Raw genomic sequence first — 26,808 nt, forward strand, 5'->3', positions numbered from 1 at the left:
CATCAAAGAACATACATGTGTTTCACAGAAACAAAGTATAAAGGACGTTATAAAGGACGTATCCAGTCCTCAAATAACACTCTCCCAAGACCTTACTCCACAAGTGTGTGTGTGTGTGTGTGTGTGTGTGTGTGTGTGTGTGTGTGTGTGTGTGTGTGTGTGTGTGTGTGTGTGGTGTGGGTGTGTGTGTGTCCAATACACTGAGCATGTAGTAAACCTTAGTCACACAGAACAGCCCATTAATTGTGAGGAATGCCCTCAGCTGCTCTGGTGGGTAAGGAACACTAGGAGCTCTGATTATTCACATAATGGAGCATGGTTTTAATTCATCATTTCATTACATTCAGAATCAGACTACGAGGAGTCTACATTAAACTACGCCCCTTTAGGGGAGGATCTAGAGGCAGTGAAGGGAAATGGTGAAAGACACGATTAGCCTCCTGTCCTCTGGAGCTGCACACGTGTGATCCATTACACACGTGATCCATTACAGTTCACAGAACAGGTCAGGACACCAGTGAGCTGGGACCCACAGAGTCACCACAGTTTGATAGAGTTGTTTCGGATGTGGGAGGTGCTGATAAGATTTGTTCATGTTCCGTACCAGGGCCGGGAGATCGATCGAGATAGATGGAGTTCTGAAAGCACGATCGACCCCTTATGAGGATCTTTGATGAGGACATGTTTGGCTGTCTCACCGGAGACGTCGAGGAAGGTGCGCGCTCTGCCCGTTCCTGCGCTGCTGATGGCGATGCAGTCGTAGAATCCCTCATCCTTCAGAGACACCTGAACGATTTCCCACGATGCACTCGACGACTCGCTGTTTCAACATCAATCACTCAGCAAAAGACCAAAAGAGTAGCGCCCACATGTACAACATCTACGTTCCCTATGTACCGAGTCAACACTCGTTAGCATGGAGCACCTGAAGATCTGGTCTTCTCCCAGACGATCTCCGTCCCTGGTGAAACGCAGGGTGTAAGGAATGAGGCTCTCCACGTAGCAGGTGATACCGCCCTTCTGCAGGTAGTACCCGGGGGTGTGGGGGGGCATACTCACTTTGGGAGCATCTGGTGACCAAGGCAGTTTAAAAAAAGACATTATTATTATAATTACCGTTGTTGCTATCTTTATCTTAACTATACTAGAAACTCTTTGATTAAATCCTAGACAGACAACTCCAACAATGCTTGAATGTTGAAAGGATAAAGTTGAGAACAATTTCTTCTGTGTCTTAAGGACCATTTTCACAATCCCACAATGCTATGGGCTTAATGAAGTTAATGCATCCCAATGTGTTTTGGAAATATGGAGCAATTTGGGGGCCCGACCAGGGACGATGCTGGAGAAAAGCACGCTGGAGAGTCTTTGGAAGAGGAAGCCGTCACGGTCATATCCCGTCACTCGCAGGAAGAAGGAGTCGTCGGGCGGGACAAACTCTGTGATGTTCCAGACGCTGTAGGGCTCGCGGTCGGGGTAGTAACGGATCGGCAGTGTCTTCATCACCACACCAGAGATGCCGAGAAGCTCCAGCCTGTCAGCCCGGGCCGGACGAGACAGGCCGGTGGTGTTCAGCAGGATGAAGGTGGGGATTCCTGTGAGTGTGTGTAGGAGAGAGAGAGAGAGTGAGAGAGAGTGAGAGAGAGAGAAAGAGAGAGAGATTTTCCCCAGGTTTATAGGTTCTTCAGTGAACTCTTGAAGCAGACATATTCACAGCACACAACATACAAGCATACAAGACAACAATAAGGCCCTTATATAAAAAGACGTGCCATGGAGTGGTTTATATCTTATACATAAGCTCTGTGTAAGAGTTTCATACAGATCACATCTCACCCACCTTGCACAGGCCTGCTAGAGGTCATTTTGAAATCCAGAGTGTGCTTCCGGGAGAATCCGGCCCGGAAATCGATGGTGCTCAAGCCAGTGATCCGGACGGAGTGGCGTCCCTCACTGATCGTCTACAACCACAACGGCATCGGAAAAAGAGTTCGACATGGACAGCACGTTCATGGCTTCGCGTTCGCACACCCTGAAAACGTTTACCGAACCGTGAAGACACAATCGAGACGAAGCGGTGTTGAAGCAGTACGCTGCTTCGTGGCGTGAAGAGGGCGTCTCTGATGGGCTTGTGAACGGTGACGTGAGAATGTACCAACACAGTAGTTCCATAATAACTGATAGAAAACTACATCAAAAACTGGATAATACGTGAACATATGGAGAAACACTACAGCTCAATTTGTGTCCAAATAAACACAGTACTGCCACAATGCGAGTGAATGTTCTGATATAATGGGAGAGAAGAATCCTTCCCTTGGCAAGGACAGTACGTTATTTGGGTCGTTTAAGCACCGGTACCGCTGGGTTCTCCTGTGTCTTTTATGACTGTACCAGCGCACAGGGCTCGAGGGCTCGAGGCGCTACCTTCAGCGCCGGGCTCAGAGACCTCGCCACACCGCTGACAACCATGGCAACAGCTCCTGAGGGTTGCTCACATACTTTGGAAACGACAAACCTCCACAAACTGTTATCATGGGGCTGTGAGAGAAACAGAAAACGGAGCCGAAAGCCAAAAAGCCTCATCAGCCCCGGGTCTGTGTTCCTGAGAACCTCCTCAAGAGGCAGGAGGAGGGACTACAGGGAAGAAGATCTATGGAGGAGAGAGAGAGAGAGAGAGAGAGAGAGAGTGATCGTGATCCAACCTACTATCCAACCTACCTCTTACACTTCTCTGTCTAGTGAAGTGTCTGTCTGCACTATGTATATTGTACTGTCTGTATTGTGTTGTACTGTCTGTCCGTTACACTTATGTTTTGTCTGCACTGTGTTTAATGTTGCACCATGGTCCTGGAGGAACGTTGTTTCATTTCACTGTGTACTCTATGTATTTGAAAAGACAATAAAACCTCTCTTGACTCTTGTAGCAATATTTTAATTGAACTGACACACAGACAGATAGAGAGAGAGAGAGAGACAGTGAGAGATAGTAATGCAGATAGCAGGGGTGTGGGGGGGGTTTCCACCCTCCACAGGTCATGAACACCTAATTAGCAGCAGGGCTGAAGGTCAGATCTTTGACTGGGCCCTGGAGATGAGCTTGGAGATGACAAGCAGTCTGAACTTTCACTGATTCAGTTGAGATTTGATAGTATCAAACTGAGTTCTGTTGTCCAAACAGGCTAAAGCACTTCAGACTAAGTCTGTATTTTTTACCTGTTGACATTTGTTGCGCCCGAGGGGGGCAATAGAACAGCTTTTGCCCCCCATCAATGGAAGTTTGCTGGTTTTAGTCCGGGTGATCCCACACCTGTGGAGATCGAGAGAGCAAACTCGGACTGCTCTGTGAACATCATGGCATCAGTCAATCAGGAGTCATGGCATCAGTCTGCCCTGTTATCTAGCTATACGCAGCTCGTTAGGGTCAGGTTAGACCCCTATGGTAACACAGTCCTTTAAGCCAGTCATGTTTCATGGGAACGTCGCCTTTTCCTGCAAAGGCATTCCAAAGGAAAGACCAAGAAGGAAAGGGGAGGAGAGAAAGGAAGAATACGCAGATGAAGTCAGACTAGGACGGAGGATGGAGGGAGTGAACATGACGGATTGTGTGGAGAGACACAGGGGGACACGGTCTCTGGAAGCCTGTTGACACACCGAAACCACAACACACGATCCGCAATGAACAATTCGCACAGGCATTAAGCGATAGGGTGTGTAGAGAATGAGAGAAGGAGGGAATAAGTCTGAATGGAGAGACAGAGGGAGATGATAAGAAAAGCCGCTATCTTCATAGATAATGTTGGGAGAAGACTCCAGGGTCCGGTGAGGTGAAGGGGAGACTATTCCTTCCATATCACAGTTCATCAATCACCCAGCACGCCAAGCCATTCAAACACTACAGAATCAGCCCGTTCAGAGACTTCCAGACGTTGTGGGGGCCCACAGGGACCAATGCATTTGTGCTATTTCCTTTTACTGGTGTGTGGACTCTGACTTGGGGTAGCATGCAGTGATCCCCAGTTCCTACTGGTCATGCCTGTGGCCCGGGGGCCCCAAACAAGGAGCCAGTAACCGGGCTTTAGGCCCAGTGAAGTGAAGGGGGGAGAAACCGGTAGACCAGTGTCAGAAACATGGCCTCTTGCCTCCACATTATGTTCACAGCCATCACTGGGCTCCTGGTACCAAACCGAATTTGTTCTGCAGAAGCACATTACTCATTTGCTTATTGGCAAAAATCCCATCCAGATGAAGAACCCACTGGCTGCTCACCTTTATGGTCCACATGCCCGGCTCCGGATCTTTGAGGTTGAGAACTTTGGCCGAGTTGGGGATGTGGAGAAGATCCGTTAGCCCATCCTTGCTCCCGATCAGTTTCCCTGGAAACGTGCAGCGTCACGGTGATTCATCAAACTGGACTGATTTGCAGCCCAGCTAGATTACGGGCCTGAATTCAGCTAATGGATTCAGTAAAGATGTGTCTGTTCAGAGGCTTCCTACCCTGTGGGTTGCGTATCTCGATGGCTGGGGCAGGTCCGCTCAGAGCGACTGTTACCTCCTTCAGGCTGGGGTCAAAGGGGATCTGCCAGGAGTTGCTGATTGGACGGTAGTGGTCTGTGGACAGCAGGTTAACTTTGGAGGACTGGACCGCCTCCTCCACCCATTTCAGCACCTAAAGGAAGAATCACATCCAAATCCAAACACCTCTATATAATGAATGTGAATTACACAGACAGACAGGGAGACAGACGGACAGGGAGACAGACGGACAGGGAGACGAGTGAACATGAGGTCAAGCTGAACCCCAGATGCACAGATCTCAGGTTTGTTGGCCACAGACCCAAACAGACGTAACTAGAGGGATTCTGGTCTGGTGCGATAAACATGTGACCTCTGAACCCGGAGCCTTTACATGTGGTCAGAGCCTTTCACCCAAACCACATGAGTGGAACACAATCAAACTCACATAGTTCCTCCAGCACGCAGGTGAAGCATGTACCACTGAGCTTTGGTAGGATGACATGAGCTTGCCTAACAGCAGAAGCACACGAGCTCATATTAAAAACCACGAGCAACAGCGTGATGTGGAATCTGTTAACATCTGTTTGCAAACAGGCCTCCTGCACAGGGCTGTGTTTGTGCACACACTTCACCACACAGCTGTGGCCATTCTCATGCAGAGTGCCAGTTTCCTATGCTAATGTAAAACTGACCTTTTAAGAAGTAACTCAGTCTTTCTTTGAAGATGTTCCTTTAGCATGTCTGGCATGAAACTAGTGTGTAAAGTTCACTGAAGACCTAGTTATACGTATACACATGCAGAGGTCATTACTTTAAACTGCAGGGGTTAATGGAAGACACCACACTGACCAGCCAGTATTGAACACACATTCCCAGAGTGAATCTGTGAACTTCCTGAAGGTGGAATACCAAGAAATTGAAGATCAACAGCAGGACTAAGTTCCATCTTTATGGAGGCACAGGAGAAAGAGTGTTAAGTGTTTCATAGCCAGAGAAATCTTCAACTGTGCCTTTAGGGTCCATTCCAACTATGATTCAGTTCGAACATCAGAATGGCACGCATCAGTATACCTAAACATATATGACGAGTGATATGAAATTTCTTGGACCTTTTGCAAGATAAAAATATTCGGAACCCATGTTTTCCAGAAAGCTGAAGAGTGAAACAGGGTTTTGGACGCACGTCCAACGTTCTCCAGGGTGCTGCTGAAGCAAGGTCTCACTTGAAGGCCATATTTACATTCCCCATGAGACCCTGAAGCTTGCAATGGAGCCAGACCATCTCTGTGACACATGCTGCAAACATTAGCACGCCTGCAACAAGACCACGGCAGAAACGCCTCGACATCCAGACGTGAAACAGCTTCGGCAGGTACTGTGGCAATACTTTTGGGGTTTTAGCTGCACGTAATAAGGTCATGGTACAAAAGTGGTGTCGGGTATGGGATCTGAATCTAGTCAGTACGTGTGTGCACAAGTGAGATGTGATTGTGTGCACATATGTAAAAAAGTGAATCAAACAGGAAAAAAAAGGAAAAACCTAGTAGTAAAGGGTAAGAGTAGTAAGAGTGGACAAATACGTTTGAAGACGTTTGTTCTCACCTCATTGACCTGTTTCTTGTCCAGATGAAAGACCTGTCCCGAACTGGTGGAGGCTATTTCTTCGTACACCTTATAGCCAATATGTGATCTGTCATCACAGTCACCAGTCAACACAAACACCACCTGTGCGCACACACACACACACACACACACACACATTAGAATGACTCCTCCGATACACATACAACGTTGTAAAGCAGACATTGTACTGCGGGTGAAGGGAACAGCGTGGCCACCTGAGACTGCTTTTGCTGGATGAGCTGTAGGACTTCGTGGGTCAGTTTGTAGTCTTTTGAACGGGCATCTGTGAAGACATAAATGAAGGACCCTGGTAGAGAGATCTCCAGGGCGATCTTAATGGCTCCAATGCTCATCTCTGGACAGTCCCCACCTCCCTGTTGGTGTTCAGTATTAATAATCATCATCAATATTCATAAACACAACGGCGCTGTTAATCTGTATTGAAGTAAACAACAAACTATGCACTGCAGTAGGATTCATTGGGGCCGAGATTCACACCTTTTAATTATGAACCTATGAAGCAATGGATTTAAAATGTTGCCAGTGTTGTAACCAGGAGTTAGCATAATCTTGTTTGTATAAGCAAAACTACTTTGTCACCAGTTGAAGGATGAAGTTCCTGTTTGGTGAAAGGTTTTGCCATTAAAATACTTTACCTCAGCATGACAACAATTTTAAGAAATATCAAATCCAAGTCCCTGTACATGTGTGTCTAACTTCCTCTCTATCTCTCTCTCTCTCTCTCTGTTCTGTCTGCTGGGAAGGCATCTTGAGAAGACCTGTCTTCATGTTGCGTTCCTAAAGTCTGAAGGACCAACAAACATCTGGAAATGAACGATCTTTGTACAGTCTCTTTGTTCCAAAGGATGGAATGGAATTTGGGGGACCTTTCCTCACGAACACACACCCACACACACACACACACACACACACGCAAACACACACACACACACACGCACGCACACACGCGCGCGCACACATGCGCACACACACACACACACACAAAAAACCCTGTTTTATCTCCTACATGCTTCAACAAGAGTGTGTGTGTGCATGTACAGCCTCTTGTGTTATACATTATGACATGGCTCCTCACAGCCTGTAGGAATCCGAAACATTTCGGGATTAACTACTCTAAGCGTCTTCAGATGTGATGCTGCTGAATGTGTTTTATGTTTTATGTTTATGGATATTATTGTTCACACTTTAGAATAATCTTTGCCATATTTATACAAGTTTCTCCTGTCTGGATGCTAGATTCCTTTCACACACACATACACACACCCTCTTCCTCAACGCACACATCTGCAACAAACTCCAGCCAACCTGGACAACACGACTTCTACTTCCTCTTGGCAAAAAGCCAGTCGTTTAACAGAACACCACTTCATCACTCTGTCTACATCCGTCTCTTCCTATTAACCACCATGCAACAATCAACTGCAAAAGACAACGTATGTGCCTGTACTCTCATAATCACTCAGACAAGCTCCGAAGAGACGAAACACACTCCTCGTGCTCCTGAACATCTCTGACACGGAGAGCGCACTTTCACGAGCACACACGCCTGGTCGCGTTCCCTCCAACACGCCACGGCTGCCGTCTCTTGGGGCGGAAAATGACTCCACCTCTCTGACGGACACGCTTCTCTCATCTTGGCCGTCGGGGACACGGCCGTGCGGGTTCGGAGCTATTTGTACAAGATAAATCCAGCAGGGGTGTTCTGTGCAGACCGAGAGCTTTGCTCGCACTCGTCGTGTTGTAGCAATTGTTTGTTCATCTATACAAATGAACGTGAACCCAGGAAGGATGTTTGGTGTGTCCACTGTGCTCATTACACTGGAGATGTGGGCAGGTGTGTAGACTCACCTGCACGTAGAGCTCCCGCAACTCATTCTGGAACTTCTTGGGATCTGTCGTTATGGTGACCGGGCCAATCTCTATGGAAACAAGGAGGAGAAACAGAACTCCATGAGTGGCAGGAATGCGTGAGGGATGGATCACATGCCAACAACTCTTCGGAGCTTGTGATTAAAATAGACTCTCTCTCTCTTTTTGTTTGTTTGAATTCCTCATGGTTGCCAAATATTTGAACTGGCAGACAGCGGCGGATGTCCAGGTTCAAAGGTCGTGGTTTGTGACAGTGAGCTTCCTCTGAAGTGCTTGCTTGCTCATTTATCACTGTGGAAAGCCTCTAGAACTGCTGCTTCAGTGGAATGAGGAATAACCACACACACACACACACACACACACACACACACACACACACACAACACAGTGTGATTTATCAAGCACACAGCCAAGTATGCGCACCAGCGCGGACCTAATGGTGATGAACGGTCTTTCCACACAACTATTCCTGTTCACTTATGGGACCTGGCTGTTTGGACGAAGGAATGTCCTCAAAGTGATTACAGCAAATCATTTTATTTGCACTGAAAACAACATCATGAAGGCTTCTAGGGCTAGAAATGATGGAACTATCCTGAAAGCCTTCATGGCCAAACAGCGACTTTACAAACCCCAATTAATAAGGGAAGCCTGTGGAAACAGGGTCTATTCCAGATGTATATAAGGCACCTATGGGAGAGGTGTGGACCATGACGCTGCCAACAGACGTGTCTTTGGGAACGTTCTGGAACGATTGTTACGGCGCATTTAGAAATGACAACCATGTAATTATTTACCATAAGACTATGACATTATTTAATGTTTGTCATAAATACTAGATGTTGATGTGATTTAAACCCTGTCTTCACTGGTATTATGCGCAAATGCACACACGTTGTAAAACACACATTTGCAAATGTGTGTGCAGTGCTGAGAAAGGAGCCTGTCCCCGACGGTTCTTCTGGATCTACTGACACAGTTCATGGGGAACTACGTGAACTACCTCACATAAAAGCTCATGGAGAAACACTTCAGCAATGCTGCAAGTTTTAAATCTCAATACTTTACAGCCATGGCATCTAGCAATTAGCAATCCTGTTAGCAATTTGTAATGCTGTTGTTCAAAATCCTGCAGTGTCCCAGCAGTCGGAACCCAGCCCACGTTTGCTTGTTCCTGACCAAAAGCTTTGATATCTCACATGCCAACCACAGATCAAGGCCAGAACAGGGGCAGTCAGCTAAAAGGACACACACATGCCTGTGGAGCCTTGGAGCTTAATTATGCTAAGCTATGGCTCTCACTAACCTGTGTGAACATGAGCCACTGTGGATGATAGCCTGTCATAGCGATCCACGTCCATTATAGTCCACATCATAAAACTATGATGTCTGCATTTCATTCTAGGATTTCTAACAGTTACATTCACTGGCAAATATACAAAAGAGTTCTAGTAATTGTGTGCACGACTGGAGCAACAGCTCAGAGAGAAAAATGTCGCACTTTGAATGCTGATTTGATTATCTATTAATATAGCTATGCACTTACTGAAATGATTATTAGATCATTAGATAGCAGTGTCTGAGGGCCCTTACAAAAGAAAAAAGAATGAGTAAATCTCAGCTTTTGTAAAGTATCTGTAAAAGAAGCCGTGCTGTGGGTGACCAGTAAACCTTCAGCACTAAAGTCCAGCGCATTCTTGTAAGCGATGTTCTCATCTCCGGCTCACATCAGCTGCCCCCCCAGCAGGAAAGACCTTACACCCCAGGTATGTGCTTATGCCAGTGGTGGGAAGCTTCGCCGTGAGGTCATGGTTCCGCTGTCGCTAAGCGCCAGCACGTGCCGGATGACCTCACGCTCCGTTTGGACGCCTTCACGCTCTTCTTCCGCGGCCAAAGTCAGTAGGTGCCTGCTTTGTTCTCGGCGCAAATGAACTGTGAAGCATTTCAGGGCAGCTGTACGCTGGGTTACGCTGTGCACCGAGGCGAGTGACCTCAGCTTCACAGATGTTCCAGCACTACATGCAGATACAGAGCGAACACGTCTCCCTTCAGTATGAAAGAATGGCTAAAATCGATTGATTTAATGGAGAGTATTTCAAAAAAACACTTTGTAAGCTCAAAAACACTGAAGACCTGGGAAAACCATCTGTGCATAGAAAACCTACAGGAGCACGGGCTGGGAGATATACAGAAAGTGAAGCCATTTAAAGCAATCTTCCCAAACCTGCCTGTCATCCAAACTATGTTACAAGATAGCCTCGAATCCATGGCCTATATGTCAGATCCATGCAGTATTCATAAAAACCAGAGGGATCCATCTTGTTGAACCTCTCCCCTTCTTGAAATGAGCTATATTCTGGATAGACACACGGAGACATGTGCATTCAATAGGTCTGACAAGACCCATGAGTTTTTGAACAGGCCTCACCTTCTTACGTCCAAACAAAGAACCTGAAGCTTTTATCAGCCCCCGGGAGCCCATGTCCAAACAATGAACCCCAGAGTTATGTCAAGATCTTCTAAAGTAGGATCATAATTTGCTTGGACCCAGTCACATCATGTCTTCTGTAAGTGTTAAGCATGCTGTGGCATTTTCTGGCTAATGGGGCATGGTGTTTTCGCAAAAGGGCAGAAAACTCACTTTAATGGAACAAAAATCTCTGTATTTCTTTTACAATACACATTCAAAAAACCATGGGTTTTTGGGAAAAGTTTTCCTGGAAAACTTTACACAGGTCTACATCCATCTCCTGATTAAAGAGCTTTATCTCAACTGGCCTCACACCACCTTACTCACACTCTGGTGCAGAGAACAGTGTCACGGTTAAGACAAGCCCAACACAACACAAACGGAACAAAACTGCAATCCTTCCTACACAGCCGGGAGATGCAAAGCTTGTCGGTTGCAGTTGGTCATATTTTCCCCAAGGAGCGATCACTTGTTTGTTAACCCCTGAACATAAACCGAACAGTGACACTTTAGTATAACAGGAAAGATAAAAAAGAGAACCTCAATGGAAAGACTCCCAACATTTTGACGGGGAACTGACCGCTTACGCAAATCCCGCATGGCTACAAAGGACACGGTTCGGCATATTTAACACATCCGTGGCATAAACACGAACACGTGCGTTATGAGCTCAGTCCTCAGGAATGTACGGAACTGTTTTTAAACTAAATGAAACGCCATAAGCGCAAAAATGTTAAGTTCCTCAGAGCATCTTAGACAATCCGTCTTGAACGTTTTGTGTGTAATTACCAGAGTGAATACTTCCCGTTGCTTTGGTCTCTGAGGTAAAGTATGTGACTACGGGGATAATGTGCATGTTTAAATGCAAATGGGGGATTTGATGGAATACACTTCAACAGCACAAGGCCGGCCCGGTTTTTGGCGTTACCTGCCATTTAATGACACATCTCTCTTGTTTTTTCAAATAAAACACATTTTCCTCAAAGTAACCCTGTGATTATGGTGTGTTTGCTGGGTCTCTTTGACCCTTAATCTGCGATATGCCCTTTTACTGTTGACATAAAGCATGTGTATTGCTAGAATAAATTAAATGACAGTTTTGTCGCCACACAAGGCTTAACATTAGCAAATAATCTCGTCAGTCGTCATTTAGCCAGTTAACCAGTTTAGCTACAGATTATATCGCTAAAACATATTTAGACGAATATTTATCACATTGTATATGCAGTTTGTGGTTTATCATTAGTTTAGCTCGTCTAAGCTATATTCGCCAGTTAAATAAAAAAAAGTTGCTTCTCATACCGTTTAAATATTAAGTCTGAAATTCAAGTAAGCGGGGGTTTACATTTTATCAAAATTATTTTTAAGAATGATATTCCTTTTTACATTTTCATAGCTTTATCCATTAAAAATAATGTAGTTAACGGGTAGATTCTGAGACTATATTAGTTGGTCTTCATAAGTATGGCGTGAAGGAGAGTTGTTAAAATAAAAAGTTTGACAGCAACAGTTCAGCATTTATTTTATAGTTTATATGTACAATAATGTTGCTATATGACGGTTTCTTTTAAGATAAAACAACATGTAGATAAAGGATTGTGTTGATTAGCCTAACTTGGTATTCCTCCGTAGCTCTTCTGAACTACTGCGATTGAACACCACACCACGTAAGGTTCACAAATGTAGAAATGGTGAGTTTAAAACATCAGGGCAGACCTTTGACTACACTTCAGCAGGTTATGTGATTAACATCCAAGAACATTTGCTTTCATTTTCTGCCCCTCGCCTCAGGGGTTGAATTCCGTCTCCATGAACACGTACTTCACGCATATTTACGACACATTACAAACAATCCTATACTATCTGTGCTGTCCATCACTGTCAAAAGCTACTTTAACTTAACCATCAGCTCAACTCATTCCAGCACAGGGCACAGCCTGTTCCACCAGCTGAACCCACCGGGTTTGGGATAGGGAAAGATGATTTCTTTCAATCTGATACTTTTAATAAAAAAGACTAGATTATAACCAACAATATTGATACTGTTTTCATTGTGTACATTAAAGTACACTAACAACTGGCAGGTGTGTGTTTTACCCCAGTCCACTTACCCCTGGGGTCTGACCCCAAGCACTCTATCTCACTCTCTTTTGCAAGGATCAGTTCAGTTTCAGTTGTTATAGTAGTGTCAATCTGTCTGTGTCTAGTTTGTGGAGGGAGAGAGCGTGACAACTTATCCAGAAACTATAACCTCACCTCTGTTTTCCCACAGTCGATCTAGTAAGACGTGTGTGAGATTCCTGAACATGGTTTGTTCCCGATGAACGTGAGTCTGAAAATTTCCAGTGAACAACCATCAGTGAAAAATGAAAGCAACTGTGTAGAGGATATGCGAATTTCACTCAAGATGGAATGTTTACAAGCATGTACTGTAATGGGAGTAATGGGAAACAAACCAGCAGTCAATGGAAAATCAACAGTCAGTCAGTAACACATGTTAAGTGTCGCCAAATACACTAGAAATACTTGAAAACCACAGAGGCAACCTAACCCCAATTAGCATGTCTAATGTCTCTTAAACATACATCAGTCCATGCTCTTAATAGATGACTGCGTTTAAAAACCTGTGATAAAGTACAGTTTTAAGACCTATTCACAAATTATCTGTTAAACATTCTATTAATCTCCTGTGGTTAATTAAATTGGTTCAAGATTTTGCCATAGAGGGAAGGAAACTGTGAGTCTTTGTAAAGAACTCGCTGACTGAAAAAAGAAAACAGCTCAGTTAGCAAGAGTTGCCTTCCATGTAGACACATCCCGTATCCTGGGACGAATCAATAATGTACACACTCGCTGGCAGGGCTAACCACATCAAATCCAAAACTAGAAGAAAACGTCTGCATATCAGTGGGGGCTCCTGACACACACCCCATGTCCTGGTGACACCCCAAAGCACATATATACGTCACCATGCAGCGGGACACAGCCATACGCTACAGAGTGAACACAGGCAGGCGGTCTGGAATCACACGTGTGGCTCTTCCCAGTGGGTCTGGGCAGGGCCCATTTGCCCGTCTTAAGGAGCTGGGCAGCGAGTCAGTGGAAAAAGAGAACCAGTCTGGTTCTGGTTTAGATCAGCTGCACTATGAGAGGCTCAGCCCTAGTGCCCTCAGCCCTAGTGCCCTCAGCCCCGCTCCCTACACCCTACACCCTGTACCCTACACCCTCAGCCCTAGTCCCCTTAACCCTGCTCCCCTCAGCCTCGGGGCGGGGCTCTGCACGGATGGAGGAGCTCGGTTGGCTGATTGCTCACTGTCTCAGTGTGTTAGTCTGTGCATTATTTGAAAATGTTGTGTGTGTAAGAAGAAACAGATAGAGGAAGTAAGATATAGAACGTGTAAAAGGTGGAAAGCAAGTGAGACCATAAGAGTGAAACAAAGAGAATGACAAATTAAGAAAGAAAAACAAGAACAAGAAGTGTGTGTGAAAGAGTACAAGAGAAATTAATAGAGAGGCTGACCAGCAGAGAGGGAGGGGCAGACCAGCAGAGAGGGAGGGGCTGACTAGCAGAGAGGGAGGGGCAGATCAGCAGAGAGGGAGGGGCTGACTAGCAGAGAGGGAGGGGCTAACTAGCAGAGAGGGAGGGGCTGACCAGCAGAGAGGGAGGGGCAGATCAGCAGAGAGGGAGGGGCTGACTAGCAGAGAGGGAGGGGCTGACTAGCAGAGAGGGAGGGGCAGATCAGCAGAGAGGGAGGGGCTGACTAGCAGAGAGGGAGGGGCTGACCAGCAGAGAGGGAGGGGCAGACCAGCAGAGAGGGAGGGGCTGACCAGCAGAGAGGGAGGGGCTGACCAGCAGAGAGGGAGGGGCTGACTAGCAGAGAGGGAGGGGCTGAGTGACAATGAGAGACAGGGACACAATGCTTATTCACTGATGAGTCTGGGTGGCCCTTTCATGGTTTAACATGCTGTCTCCAAAACTCAGTTTGTTGTGGAAACTGTTTGGGCTCAAATCCCAGGGCCTGCAGTTGTTGTTTGGAATCACACACACACACACACACACACACACACACACACACATACAGAGAGAACAGACAAATCCACACACAAACACACAAAGGTGTCTCAGATTCTGCTGTCTGCTTAGCTCATCCCTGACAGACAGATGAGTGCAGGACAAGTCCATCAGATGACAATACATACCGTGTGTGTGTGTGTGTGTGTGTGTGTGTGTGTGCGCCATCTGTGATTTGAAAAACTCAAGGCTCCAGGATAATCTGGTAAAGTGGAAACATGCTTGGATAAGTGTTGTTCTACAACTGTCTACTACAGTGTGTGTGTGTGTGTGTGTGTGTGTGTGTGTGTGTGTGTGTGTGTGTGTGTGTGTGTGTGTTTTAATGAGAAAACAGGTCTGGCACAGCTGACATCAGCAGAAGTAAAGGGCAAAGTCTGACTCAGGATCTGCCCCAGGGGTCCCCAACACCCAGACGTGCTTCCAACTTTGACCGACCTAATTGGCTCAGCTAGGACGGGCTGCATGCCACTGGCTGAGGTCGGCCCGGAGACTCCAGTGTCTAGAGTTTGATTGGCACCAGCAGCTGGCCCATAAAACTGTCAAAACATGGGTGTGTGCTTCCCCCAGAGTGTGTGAGAACATCCGGGTAGCTTCCTACGGCACAAAGCTTCTCTCAGGAGTCACTGGAAAAATGCCATGGTTGCACAATTTCTACAAAACACAGACTACATGAAGGCACCCATATCATGTGGGGTCTAAAGGTACAGGGCTGGATCGTCTACTTATACAAGATCTTGGAACCAAGGGGGGTGTACACAGCATTTGCCAGATAGCGTGCATGCTGACAGACATATTCAGACATCTGCATGTCATCGATGTCCTGACAGCCAAAGAATTTTCAGCCATCAAAAAACTATAATAGTGAAATAATGGAGAGGGAACGCAAAGGGATTTGAAGTCATTATGAGATTATGGTCACAGCCTATATCCTGCAGCCATGGCCACGGCCGATAAAGTCTGCACAGGTTTATGAATGGTCAGCATCACAACAGCATGACTGCCAGATTACACTTCCCCACTGCTGAGGCCGATAATCACTACAAGATGTTACGGGGTAAGACAGTTCTCTCAGCATCAGGGGCCGACCCCTGGCTCTTTGACCTCGGGGTCTGTGAATAACTGGAGAGATGAGAGTTTGGCCGTGCTGGGACTGACTACACTTCAAGAGAACGCAGTGACATAAAGAAATGGGAAGCACTTGGAATACTCTATAAATATCAAACACGAGGACACAAGAGAGCAAAAGCTACAGCCATATTGGGTAAATAGCGCACAGCACCTGCTTCTTAGAAGACAAAACTAATTACAGAGGCTTGAAATGATTATATTTGAAACAGAAAATAGACGTTAAGTCATTTATCCACATCTGTGAAGTTAGTAAAATGCTGTTTTAGTTCACGTTCTTGTTCACAATAGCAGAAATGAGGTGGATTAGTGAACATATGAAAGCACTTGCAACACAAATGCCAAAACCTATTAGAGCGTTTTGGACGGCATCTGTGTGCGTGCTCAGACAGCATGTTTATCCTGGACATGTCTTAGGACTGCTGGGATGGCTGGAGTGTACCACTCTGGGTCTTAATCTAGAGGCTGGAGTCCTGTGACTGTGGCGTATTGCGGGGTCAGAGTGCGGGATCGACACCCGCTCCGTTTGGCCTCTGACTCTACATGCACCCAGAAGAGGAGTGCTAGACTCCAACGCAGTAGTCTCTCCTGCTAACATGCCAGCCCTGCTGCCCCCTTGAATGCAAAGACTGGAAACCAAGATGCAGACAAATCAGATGGAGCTCCAGAAGGGCATGAAGATCAAAGATGGGGGTCTGGCAACAGAGGAACTCCTCTGGCCGGTCCATAACCGAGACCCTAGAGTGCACTACACAAAGGACAAGAGTATCACCATCTAGACTGCAGAGACACACAAAAGAAGCCGTGGCCAAAAGAATAAATACACTCTTCAGTAACGAACCTTCCAAAGTATACTCTCAGTTACAGTGCAGCAAACCCTGACGGTGATCCACCCAGAGCTGAAACAGAGCACCACTGGAAGAGGGTGTGGGATCATGAATCATCACACAACACCTGCTGGAAAGTGCTTAGTGCTTACGAGATCTCACAGACTGTTATACAGTCGGCATTGTAACAGCAGATGTCCAAAGGCAAAACTGAGCAGCCACTGGTCCTGACATTATCATTGCCTACTGGCTGAAGAGACTAAAAGATCTGCATGGCTGATTTTCTGAACAAATGAAGCAGCTGCCAACTACCAGCTCCTAAAAGCTCCTGTCAGGAAGACTAACCAACGTGCTCCTGTCAGGAAGACTAACCAACGTGCTCCTGTCAGGAAGACTAACCAACGTGCTCCAGTCAGGAAGACTAACTAACATGCTCCTGTCAGGAAGACTAACCAACATGCTCCTGTCAGGAAGACTAACCAACGTGAGGCCACACCCCCTGAGGCCACACACCCCCCTATCCAAGGTCACACTCCCCCTACGCTCTTACAGGCAGATTCACCTCTTCATAGATCACATTAGTCTGAATGTGAGAGGAAATGCACTTACATGGCACCACAGGGGGCAGCGTTAGCATTTAGGGAAACCACACAATCACTCGGTGCTTTAAAACATATGGACTTCGTGTTAATTAAAATGCGGCTGTTTCTAGCAGATCTCAGGGCTGTGTGGGGCGAAGGCACAGAGATCTATGATGTCACTCGGATGTTATACATCCACGGAGCTCCACTGTGGTGTTTGATGTTGGACACGGAGATGCTGAGTGACCCGTAATCACTGGAAAACAGCAGGTTCTGTGTCACACTGTAAACATGAAGGGAATTTCACACGAGAAATGAAAGACTTAGTGGTGGTAATGCCAAACACCACCAACCATCCATTTCAGACACACACACACACACATACACACCCGTGACAGGCCAATGTCTTACCTTACACACACTATATAAAACACCACTAATGTCAGTAGTTCACTATAAATGAAACACTTGACCTTTGACCCCCAACATAAACATGATTAATGCATATAAAGCTTACAGAAATGTAAGAAAACTCAGTTTGCATCACACAGAGAAAGCTGACATGGAAGCCGTGAGCCGAGTTTTCACAGCCGCTCAGGAAACGAAGCCGAGTCCCCTGGGAGAGAAAGAACGAGAGGAAGAGGAAGATGAAGAGAGACAGGGATGGATGGATGGACGGACAGATGGTGGAAGGAATGAAAACCAGAAGCCAAAATGGGAAGAGTGTGAAATGGAGAGAAATAAAGTGACTGTTTCGATGGAGAGACAGAGAGACCGCAAAGAGCTCGACACTACTGATCAATAAGACTCTTCAAGTCTGCAGGTCAGCACACGTCACGCAGCACACGAGCGTTTCGTGCTACGTGATAACCTGAATGCTTTGCACCGCACTTGGCAAAAAAATAAGGAATGAAAGAAAAAATGTGACGATTTGAAAAGGTGAACGTAAGCACGAAACCGGCCAGTCACCACCAGCTGCAAGATCTGCACTTAATATGTCCAGATGGCTTTACCAGTTAGAGGCAGATTCAATCACATTAAATAAGAAACAGAAGTGCGTTTCCTTTTTAACGCCTGTCTAGACTTTAATCTTCGGCTATCAGCTTTGTGTGTAAAACTGGCCTGAAGAACTTTAAGGGAAACGGTACTATACGAGTAACTTTTGTGTGCTGCATAGTGTTATTAACATTAAATACCATCAAAGCCAAAATCAGAATGTGCGTGGTGCAATTGTGTGTCAGTACTCCCAGTTACAAACAGCTATTTCTGATACATTCATATTATATATAGAATTATATGAGATCTGTACTAATTAAAGTCCCTGTCATTGCTCCTTGCCCATGGACTGCTGCATGTTTTAAACTTTAACGACAGAGTCTGCTTTCAGAAGAAAGCGTCCTGCAGGGCAGGGGCGTCCTGAAGGGCAGGGGCGTCCTGTATTACCCCATCTTTAGCTGAGATGACATCTCATAGGCCAACATGTTTCAACAAGGAGTATTGAGTCAGTACTACAAAAGGTTACAGAATGCACCAAGTCCTTTAATGATGTGCCACAAACACATAATCAAAATCAAAGTCACACCGCATGACTGAACAGTGTTCTGGTTTCATAATGAGAAATCATTGCAGAAATATTTCTCACAGATGTATAAAATGTCAGAATTTTATATGTTAGGGCACAAAATCATGGCATAAATTTTAAAGTTCAGTTCCTAAGCCTGTCTGCTTACAAAAAGAACGTGAACAGAGCCATCTGTATGATCATGAAACAGACATCACAAAAAATTAATAAAATCATCTCTCGTGTTTACTTTGTGGTTACCAAGGTTACCTCTCCCAGCCTTATTATGTCGAGACCATGGAGTGTGAAATTCCATCGATTAGACTTCATGAACTGTTTTTCCAGAGAAAGATGAAAGATTTTCATCCACGCTTAATGTTTTATTTAGTCTAAAATTAGATTATCCAGAAAATAAAACCGAATAAGTCTCTGTGATGAATTCTGTCAGTCATCTAATGATGAAACCAAACCACACAGAGCTTCTCCAAAACCAACACATTAAGCACATTTAAATTCTGGATTAAACTGTCATCTAGTGGCTCTCATACAGTTTGGCACTGGTGTGTCTTTCAGTCCTGCCATTTCTGTCCATCCACTTTTCCAGTCAAGGGTCTACTTTGGAGATTTCAGCTGTGTCAGCTTCTACAAACACTTTCACGTCCAAGCCTCAAAACGGGCTGAACCAGGAAGGGTTTCCACACGCTCTCTTATAATGGCGTCCGTCTTTCCAGGTGTTTGACAGGTCGTCCACGCCTGTTATAAGTTCAGAGAAGATCGCAAATCATTGCCACTGACACAGAAGTGCAGAAAATATCTTTTTTTTTTTTTGTTAAATATGGAGAGGTCCACTTCCAGTTTTTCAGATTTTAATGAAGCTTATTCCTGGACTAGACAGTGAAAGCATAAATAGGTCATGGGTCAAATTCCTCAAAGGTCACATGATATGAAAAAGACTTTTCTGATTATTGCCTTTTGTATTCATGAATATAAAATGAACTTTTAGCAGCCCGCTAGGGTTGCACATTTCAGTTAACAGTTCAATGCACTGTAGCCCATAGTCACTGTAGCCCATAGTCACTGTAGCTCATAGTCCTTATAGCCCATAGTCACTGTAGCCCATAGTCATTATAGCCCATAGTCATTATAGCCCATAGTCACTTTAGCCCATAGTCACTGTAGCCCATAGTCACTGTAGCCCATAGTCACTGTAGCCCATAGTCATTATAGCCCATAGTCACTGTAGCCCATAGTCACTGTAGCCAATAGTCACTGTAGCTCATAGTCACTGTAGCCCATAGTCACTGTAGCCAATAGTCACTGTAGCCCATAGTCACTGTAGCCAATAGTCACTGTAGCTCATAGTCACTGTAGCTCATAGTCACTGTAGCCAATAGGCACACACAGCTGCAGCTCTCTTAGGCCCACTGAACCCTTATGTATTTCTCATATTACCACCATGTACAGTGGGGAAAATAAGTATTTAGTCAGTCACCAATTGTGCAAGTTCTCGCACTTAAAAAGATGAGAGAGGCCTGTAATTGACATCATAGGTAGACCTCAACTATGAGAGACAAAATGTGAAAAAAAATTGAGAAAATCATTTTGTCTGACTTTTAAAGAATTTATTTGCAAATAATGGTGGAAAATAAGTATTTGGTCACCTACAAACAAGCAAGATTTCTGGCTGTCACAGACCTGTAACTTCTTTTTTAAGAGGCTCCTCTTTCCCCCACTCATTACCTGTATTAATGGCACCTATTTGAAGTCGTTATCAGTATAAAAGACACCTGCCCACAACCTCAAACAGTCACACTCCAAACTCCACTATGGTGAAGACGAAAGAGCTGTCGGAGGACACCAGAAACCGAATTGTAGGCTGGGAAGACTGAATCTGCAATAGGCAAGCAGCTTGGTGTGAAGAAATCTTCCGTGGGAGCAATAATCAGAAAATGGAAGACCTATAAGACCTCAGCCCGTGGGGTCAAAATGATCACAAGAACGGTGAGGAAAAATCCCAGAACCACAAGGGGGGATCTAGTGAATGACCTGCAGAAAGCTGGGACCAACGTTACAAAGGCTACCATCAGCAACACACTACGACGCCAGGGACTCAGATCTTGCAGTGCCAGACGTGTCCCCCTGCTTAAGCCAGGCACATCTGAAGTTTGCTAGAGAGCATTTGGATGTTCCAGAAGAGTATTGGGAGAATGTCATATGGTCAGATGAAACCAAAGTAGAACTATTTGGTAAAAACACAACTCGTCGTGTTTGGAGGACAGTGAATGCTGAGTTGCATCCAAAGAACACCATACCAACTGTCCAGCATGGGGGTGGCAACATCATGCTTTGGGGCTGTTTCTCTGCAAAGGGACCAGGACGACTGGTCCGTGTACATGAAAGAATGAATGGGGCCATGTATTGTGAGATTTTGGGTGCAAACCTCCTTCCATCAGCAAGGGCAATGAAGATGAAACGTGAGGAGATCTGCATGGAGGAATGGGCCAACATACCAGCAACAGTGTGTGCCAACCTTGTGAAGACTTACAGAAAACGTTTGACCTCTGTCATTGCCAACAGAGGATATACAACAAAGTATTGAGATGAACTTTTGTTATTGACCAAATACTTATTTTCCACCATTATTTGCAAATAAATTCTTTAAAAGTCAGACAAAATTATTTTCTCAATTTTTTTTTCACATTTTGTCTCTCATAGTTGAGGTCTACCTATGATGTCAATTACAGGCCTCTCTCATCTTTTTAAGTGGGAGAACTTGCACAATTGGTGACTGACTAAATACCTATTTTCCCCACTGTATGTGACTGGTGGATGATAAAATGATTTGCCTCAAACTCAAATCCATATACACACAGACTGACCTATTGTTCTTTCATCTTTGTATTTTGTTTCATCATCTGTTTCAAGTCCTCTCACATCCCCCCCCCCCCCCCCCCCCCCAGCACATGACCTTACACCACCCTCGTCAGCCATGAAGGGTCATGTAATATCCCATTATCCAATCCAAACAAAACCCAGAATGCATGCAGTTCAATCAGCAGCTGAAACCTGTGGCCACAATCAAGCTGAAATCTCAGAGGCCTCCTGTTGATTCAGAGATACTGTCTGTTCCAGATTTCCTGGGGCTTTTCAGCGGAGCTGTATACAATGACATCCACAGAAGAAAAATGCAAACTCCACTGAAAATGCATTTATGCTCTCCGAGGAACAGATTCCCTGGGAAAACGCGGAGAGGGCCAGATGATGGGGAAACATAGCTTCTGTTAGCTGGGAAGCCTTACACAGTACCCTTCTGTAAGCGCTCTGAACACTGGCCAAATGCTGTGAATGTAAATGTGATGTAAACGTGATGTAAACGTGCCCCGCGCTAATGACGGAGCGTGTAGAAGAGTTCACCGGGGCCTGGTGCGACGCTCGAGGCGCTGACATCAGCACATTGCTCTCAGATTACAGGCCATTATGAAAATTCCCAGTTTGCCATTACTGAGATGAGACAAGAGAATTACACTGTACTCAGACACACACACCCAGATCCAGTCTACCCGGCTCACAACAAAAAAAAAAAGAAAAAAAGGAGGGGGGGGGGGGTGCATTCTCTCCCCCCTCCAGGAATTCCTACCTAATGGCATCATTATGGACGCAGCTCCCGCCAGACACACCACCCTTCTAATCTGGTCTCGGCTGAGGATTCAAAGATTGACTATAGCCACTCAAGACAAAGGGCTGACAAAGGAACCTTAAACAAGGTGCTTTAGTGTGTGTGTGTGTGTGTGTGTGTGTGTGTGTGTGTGTGTGTGTGTGTGTGTGTGTGTGTGTATGTGTGTGTGTGTGTGTGTGTGTGTGTGTGTGTGTGTTTAAGTCTAAGAGCAGCTCTGGAATACACTGACCGTGCTGAGGGTTTTGGGCAAAGGTAGCAGACTACAGTGAAGCAGCAGGGTGAAGAAGAGAGAATGTGAAGGTGAAGAAAGACATGACAGGAATGTTCCAGAAAAAAACTGTCTGAGGGGACTACAAGTCTAATTGAAGCCATCAGGTGAAACATGCCCGTGCGATGATCAGTCTCCCTGGACAGTTAGCTCACCCTGACACTCAAAGAGAGAGAGAGAGAGAAAGAGAGAGAAAGAGAGGGAGAGAGAGAGAGAGATGAGAAGAGAGGGAGTGGGGAGAGAACGAGAGGAAGAGAGAAAGAGAGAGGGAGAGATAGAGAGGTAGGAAGAGAGGGAGAGGGTGAGTGAGAGAGAGAGAGAGAGAGAGAGAGATGGGGAAGAGAGAAAGAGAGACAGAGAGAAAGAGGGCTAACAAGAACATGAGCTTACTAAAAAACTAAAAGCTTTAGCCCTTCCCCTAAAACAACATGACTTGTGCAGTGTTTGGCGATATCTGCTGTTGGAAAACAACACTATCGCTGACATCCGAATCACAACACAAGCTTCCCGTCGTCACCGTGCCAACGGGTGACACGCGCGTATATCACGCGTCCTTCAGGATGTTCAGCCTGTGATCCAGAATGTCAGCAACAATGGGACCAAATGCACTCGTGAACGTTTCTTCATCTCACGCGCAGGTCTTCAAAACATCTCACGGTGGTTTCAAATCAGCTATAAATTAACATGTTTGAGTTTTTACATTTTCTGGTAGCTTTTGCCGATTGAAACACTTACTTCTCGGTCATTTAAGAGTGGAGGGCTGGTGAAGACATTAGCGCTCACGTCTGCCATTTCTCCGAGTGTGAGGCCTTTACATGAATTATGTTAACCAGAGGATCTCACTCTCACTATCTCGTTGTCCCACGACAGTGTGTGTCTTGCCTCCTCTTAACACCAGTTACATGTTGCTCGCAGTCAGCACACAGGGAGAGGTAATCTCATCAAAGGTCAAATGTACAGGACGAGGATGAAGAGCAAGAGAACAAGACGAAGAGAACAACTGGAACCATGACGATCAAACTTGATGTGTGAAAGTCAATAAGGCCCCTGCACACCCATTCCCCATTAATCCACGTCCTCAGGCCTGAAGACCACTCCACTTCCTCTTCTAAGTCACAGGCAGCTACAAGCTTCCTTCTCCCGAGCCTGCGCTTTGAACGCCAGCTCTCGTCTTTTGTGCATCATCTGCATTAGTGTTTGTTTCCCATCTCCAGTGTTGGAGAACCCCCGTGAGGTTCTTTATGGCTTTTCCTGCCCCAACAAACACATGATCCAGCCCCTCCTGAGGTCGCCACAATGTTCCACGGAGTAGGCAGAACGCAAAACTGCACAGGGTTCCTCCAGGACCTGCGGTGTGGAGTTACAGGCCCACATGACCTCTTCCTCCCACATGGTCCTGCTTGTTCATCAGGAGAAGATCCAGAAACAGCATAAAAAACCCCCCCAAAACTCTTGTGCCTAGGCACAGATCTCCTAGGCTTCCGACTGTCGGCCAGTTTGCTAGGGCCAGGGCAAAGGAACTCTGATTCAAAGGCCGCCAAAACAAACAAGTCTCACTTCCTGAGCACTGCAAGGAGTAGTCGAGGGAGAATAGATATACGTCTGTGTTGAGGACTGAAGCTTCGGGTTTGGCTGTTAGCCTCAGTGTCGTGTCTTCAGAATAAACTCCCAAAATAAGGTTTATTTAAACTGAAGCGAAAACTGTTTTGAAACTGTTTGACAGAAAATACAGTGCAGTGAAACCTTGGAACGGTGCCTCACAGCAAAGACCCTAGAAGTGACGACATCAAGACAAACCAATATCCTCATAAAAGGTCCTGCCACCCTTATATGACCCATGACACTCATTTTTACAGATACACATTTAAACAGTTAACACTTCTGTGCAATGCCCCTTGTTTGCCCAAGTAACCACTAAAACTCATAACTGCGCCTATTTATTTAAACTATGCGGTTTTTTTTCTTACATTATTTTGTTTCTTGAGCAGACTAAATAACACACTTGACAAATGCTATCTACAAGAGGGGAGAGAAGTTGACAGGGTGCGTTTTCTAGAACACAGCACATCTGGAAAACTGACCACAGCGCTCTCTCTCTCTCTCTCCCTCTCTCTCTCTCCAAGGGTCTCTTCTTTTTTCTCCTCATGCTGCAAATCTCTCGGTTTAGTTACAGTGTACAGCGGTTTGAAACGATAACCAGATACGGCGCGCATCTTGAAAGAAATTCCGAAGTGCGGATGGAAAATATATTTGGCGCAGGGCGTTAAGAGGCTGTGGGTCAGATTTAGGATTGGGATGGGTAGACGTTCACCTGGCAAACGAAACAGCATTAGATTCCTTCAGTTTACACACCTCCACTCCCACCTGGTCGAGGGCAAGTGGGACTCACAACTTTCTCTGGGTACCGGACTGGCTCGATGACCTCGCCTCGGTCGGACCTATTTACAAACTCAAATGTTCATATTTTATGTGCTTGGACAACATAATCTCATCAGCCAAAATGGTCAATTCAAATTGAATAAATTGATGTCGGCCCTAATTTATGATTTAGGGCCAGCAGCACACAGGTCACCATAGAATATCTGACCCCACTTTCCTTCATAATAAACGAGTTAAACATCAATCAAAATGTTTTTAGGTGTTCTGATTTCTATTTCTGGCTCTGCTGACCCCACACATAAATATATTGGTGTAAATGAATTTAGGTGGACGGCAACACCCGATAACAACTTAGTTTAACTCGTTTATTATGAACGTATAGTAGGGTCTCGTTTTCTGACTGCACACGAGTGTTCAATTATAATCCGTAGGTTCTCACAGGAAACTATATGAAAGATGAATGAAACAGAAGTGTGGCAGTGAAAGTATATTAATGTACAGTGTAGCCTACAGTGTACAGTCACAGAACTCGCTGGTCTCGGGTTTTGGAGCAACACCGGTTCCGTTTGAGTCGGACCTCAAAGATTCATCTGGGTCCTTCGTGAAATATATTTCCCTCGCTACACTACAGTGTGTAAGGGAAAAGTTCAAGACATCCTGATCGATATGCACTTATTTGTATCGATAATGACGGTGAATTCATGGCGGAACATCTGGACGGTGCGCGCGCCACGAGCCTTCGCGCGCACCTTTGTGCGCGTGGTGGGAGGACTGGGGACCAGCGTCTCTCGGCAAACTGGGACATTTGACACTCATCATCGAGGTGCGAGTTTGGAGCAGTTATCTCCGGTCCAGACTTACAAACCAGCTACATACAGTTAAACCAATGCACCACATGCGAAAGACATTTAAACGTTAAAATTGCGTTTGGCTGACTGGTAAAAGAATAGTAATAGTGTGAAGACATCTTTGCTTTGGAGGAATGTGATGATATAAACGATATAATGTTAATATGCATCACACAACGTGTCTAGGTCAAATATGAAACAATGTGAAGATGGGCACTGAACTCGTGTGATGTTACCTGGGTCGTGGAAGGGGACCAGGGCGAAGTTGTACAGTGGCCTCTTCGGACGACTAAGAGAAGTCTCCAGGATCTTCGACGCTCCTTCGATAACTTGAACTAAATCATCATACATGGAGCCGGTGACATCAAAGACGAAGGCTAAGGTTGAGGAACCCTGTGGGATCTGCTCTTTGGCACTCTCAGAAGAACCGGTGTCCTGAGTTACTGACAAAACTCCAGAGAGACACACCTGAACAAGTAAGAGAGTCAAACGTCCAAGAGCCATTCTGAAATGTGTTCTTAATGCTCTTACTTCAGCAACGAAACCGAAGAAACCGCAGAGACATTTGATGAAAATATGATAACATCTGTTTCTTGGAAAAAGGGCTTTATGTACACAATGAAAAGCTTTTGAAGAAATAAAATAAAAAGCGGAGGGCAACCCTCTCCGGACAACACTGAGGACAGAAACGCGCGCCTGCGCCGAGACGTGAGGACATCTGACCCAAGTCTCTGCAGAAACGGGTCTGCTGTGATCACCTACACACGGCTGGACTGGGACACCCCTGCAAACTGGGTCCTGAAGATCAGCACGCTGATTGGACCGTGGCGTTACTCTTCGGGGGGGGGGGTCGTCTGTGCGTAAAGGAATGTTTCAGAGTGGCAATCTCGTTAACATTGTTAAAACTATCTGTGTGGTTTAAACGTGTCCTGAACATAAAGAAAATTATAATGAAACAGGTAATAAGTAT

At 45.6% G+C, this 26,808-nt stretch overlaps 1 protein-coding gene across 3 annotated transcripts in view; it reads right to left on the reverse strand.

The window, feature by feature from the left end:
* hmcn1 (hemicentin 1) overlaps positions 1-26,598 on the reverse strand; it is an 88,828-nt gene extending 62,230 nt beyond the window's left edge. For all 3 annotated transcript variants that reach the window (XM_077016327.1, XM_077016328.1, XM_077016326.1), the window contains exons 1-10: positions 26,075-26,598; positions 8,011-8,081; positions 6,357-6,515; positions 6,121-6,243; positions 4,498-4,669; positions 4,270-4,376; positions 1,841-1,961; positions 1,332-1,595; positions 926-1,070; positions 699-820 (exon numbers count right to left, since the gene is read on the reverse strand). In XM_077016327.1, the coding sequence (XP_076872442.1) occupies positions 699-820; positions 926-1,070; positions 1,332-1,595; positions 1,841-1,961; positions 4,270-4,376; positions 4,498-4,669; positions 6,121-6,243; positions 6,357-6,515; positions 8,011-8,081; positions 26,075-26,342 (1,552 nt within the window). In that variant the 5' untranslated portion in view covers positions 26,343-26,598. The remainder of the gene's footprint in view (positions 1-698; positions 821-925; positions 1,071-1,331; positions 1,596-1,840; positions 1,962-4,269; positions 4,377-4,497; positions 4,670-6,120; positions 6,244-6,356; positions 6,516-8,010; positions 8,082-26,074) is intronic.
* Positions 26,599-26,808: the final 210 nt, after the last annotated feature.

Source organism: Brachyhypopomus gauderio, chromosome 9 (assembly GCF_052324685.1).
Source record: "Brachyhypopomus gauderio isolate BG-103 chromosome 9, BGAUD_0.2, whole genome shotgun sequence".
Classification (NCBI taxonomy): Eukaryota; Metazoa; Chordata; class Actinopteri; order Gymnotiformes; family Hypopomidae; genus Brachyhypopomus; species Brachyhypopomus gauderio.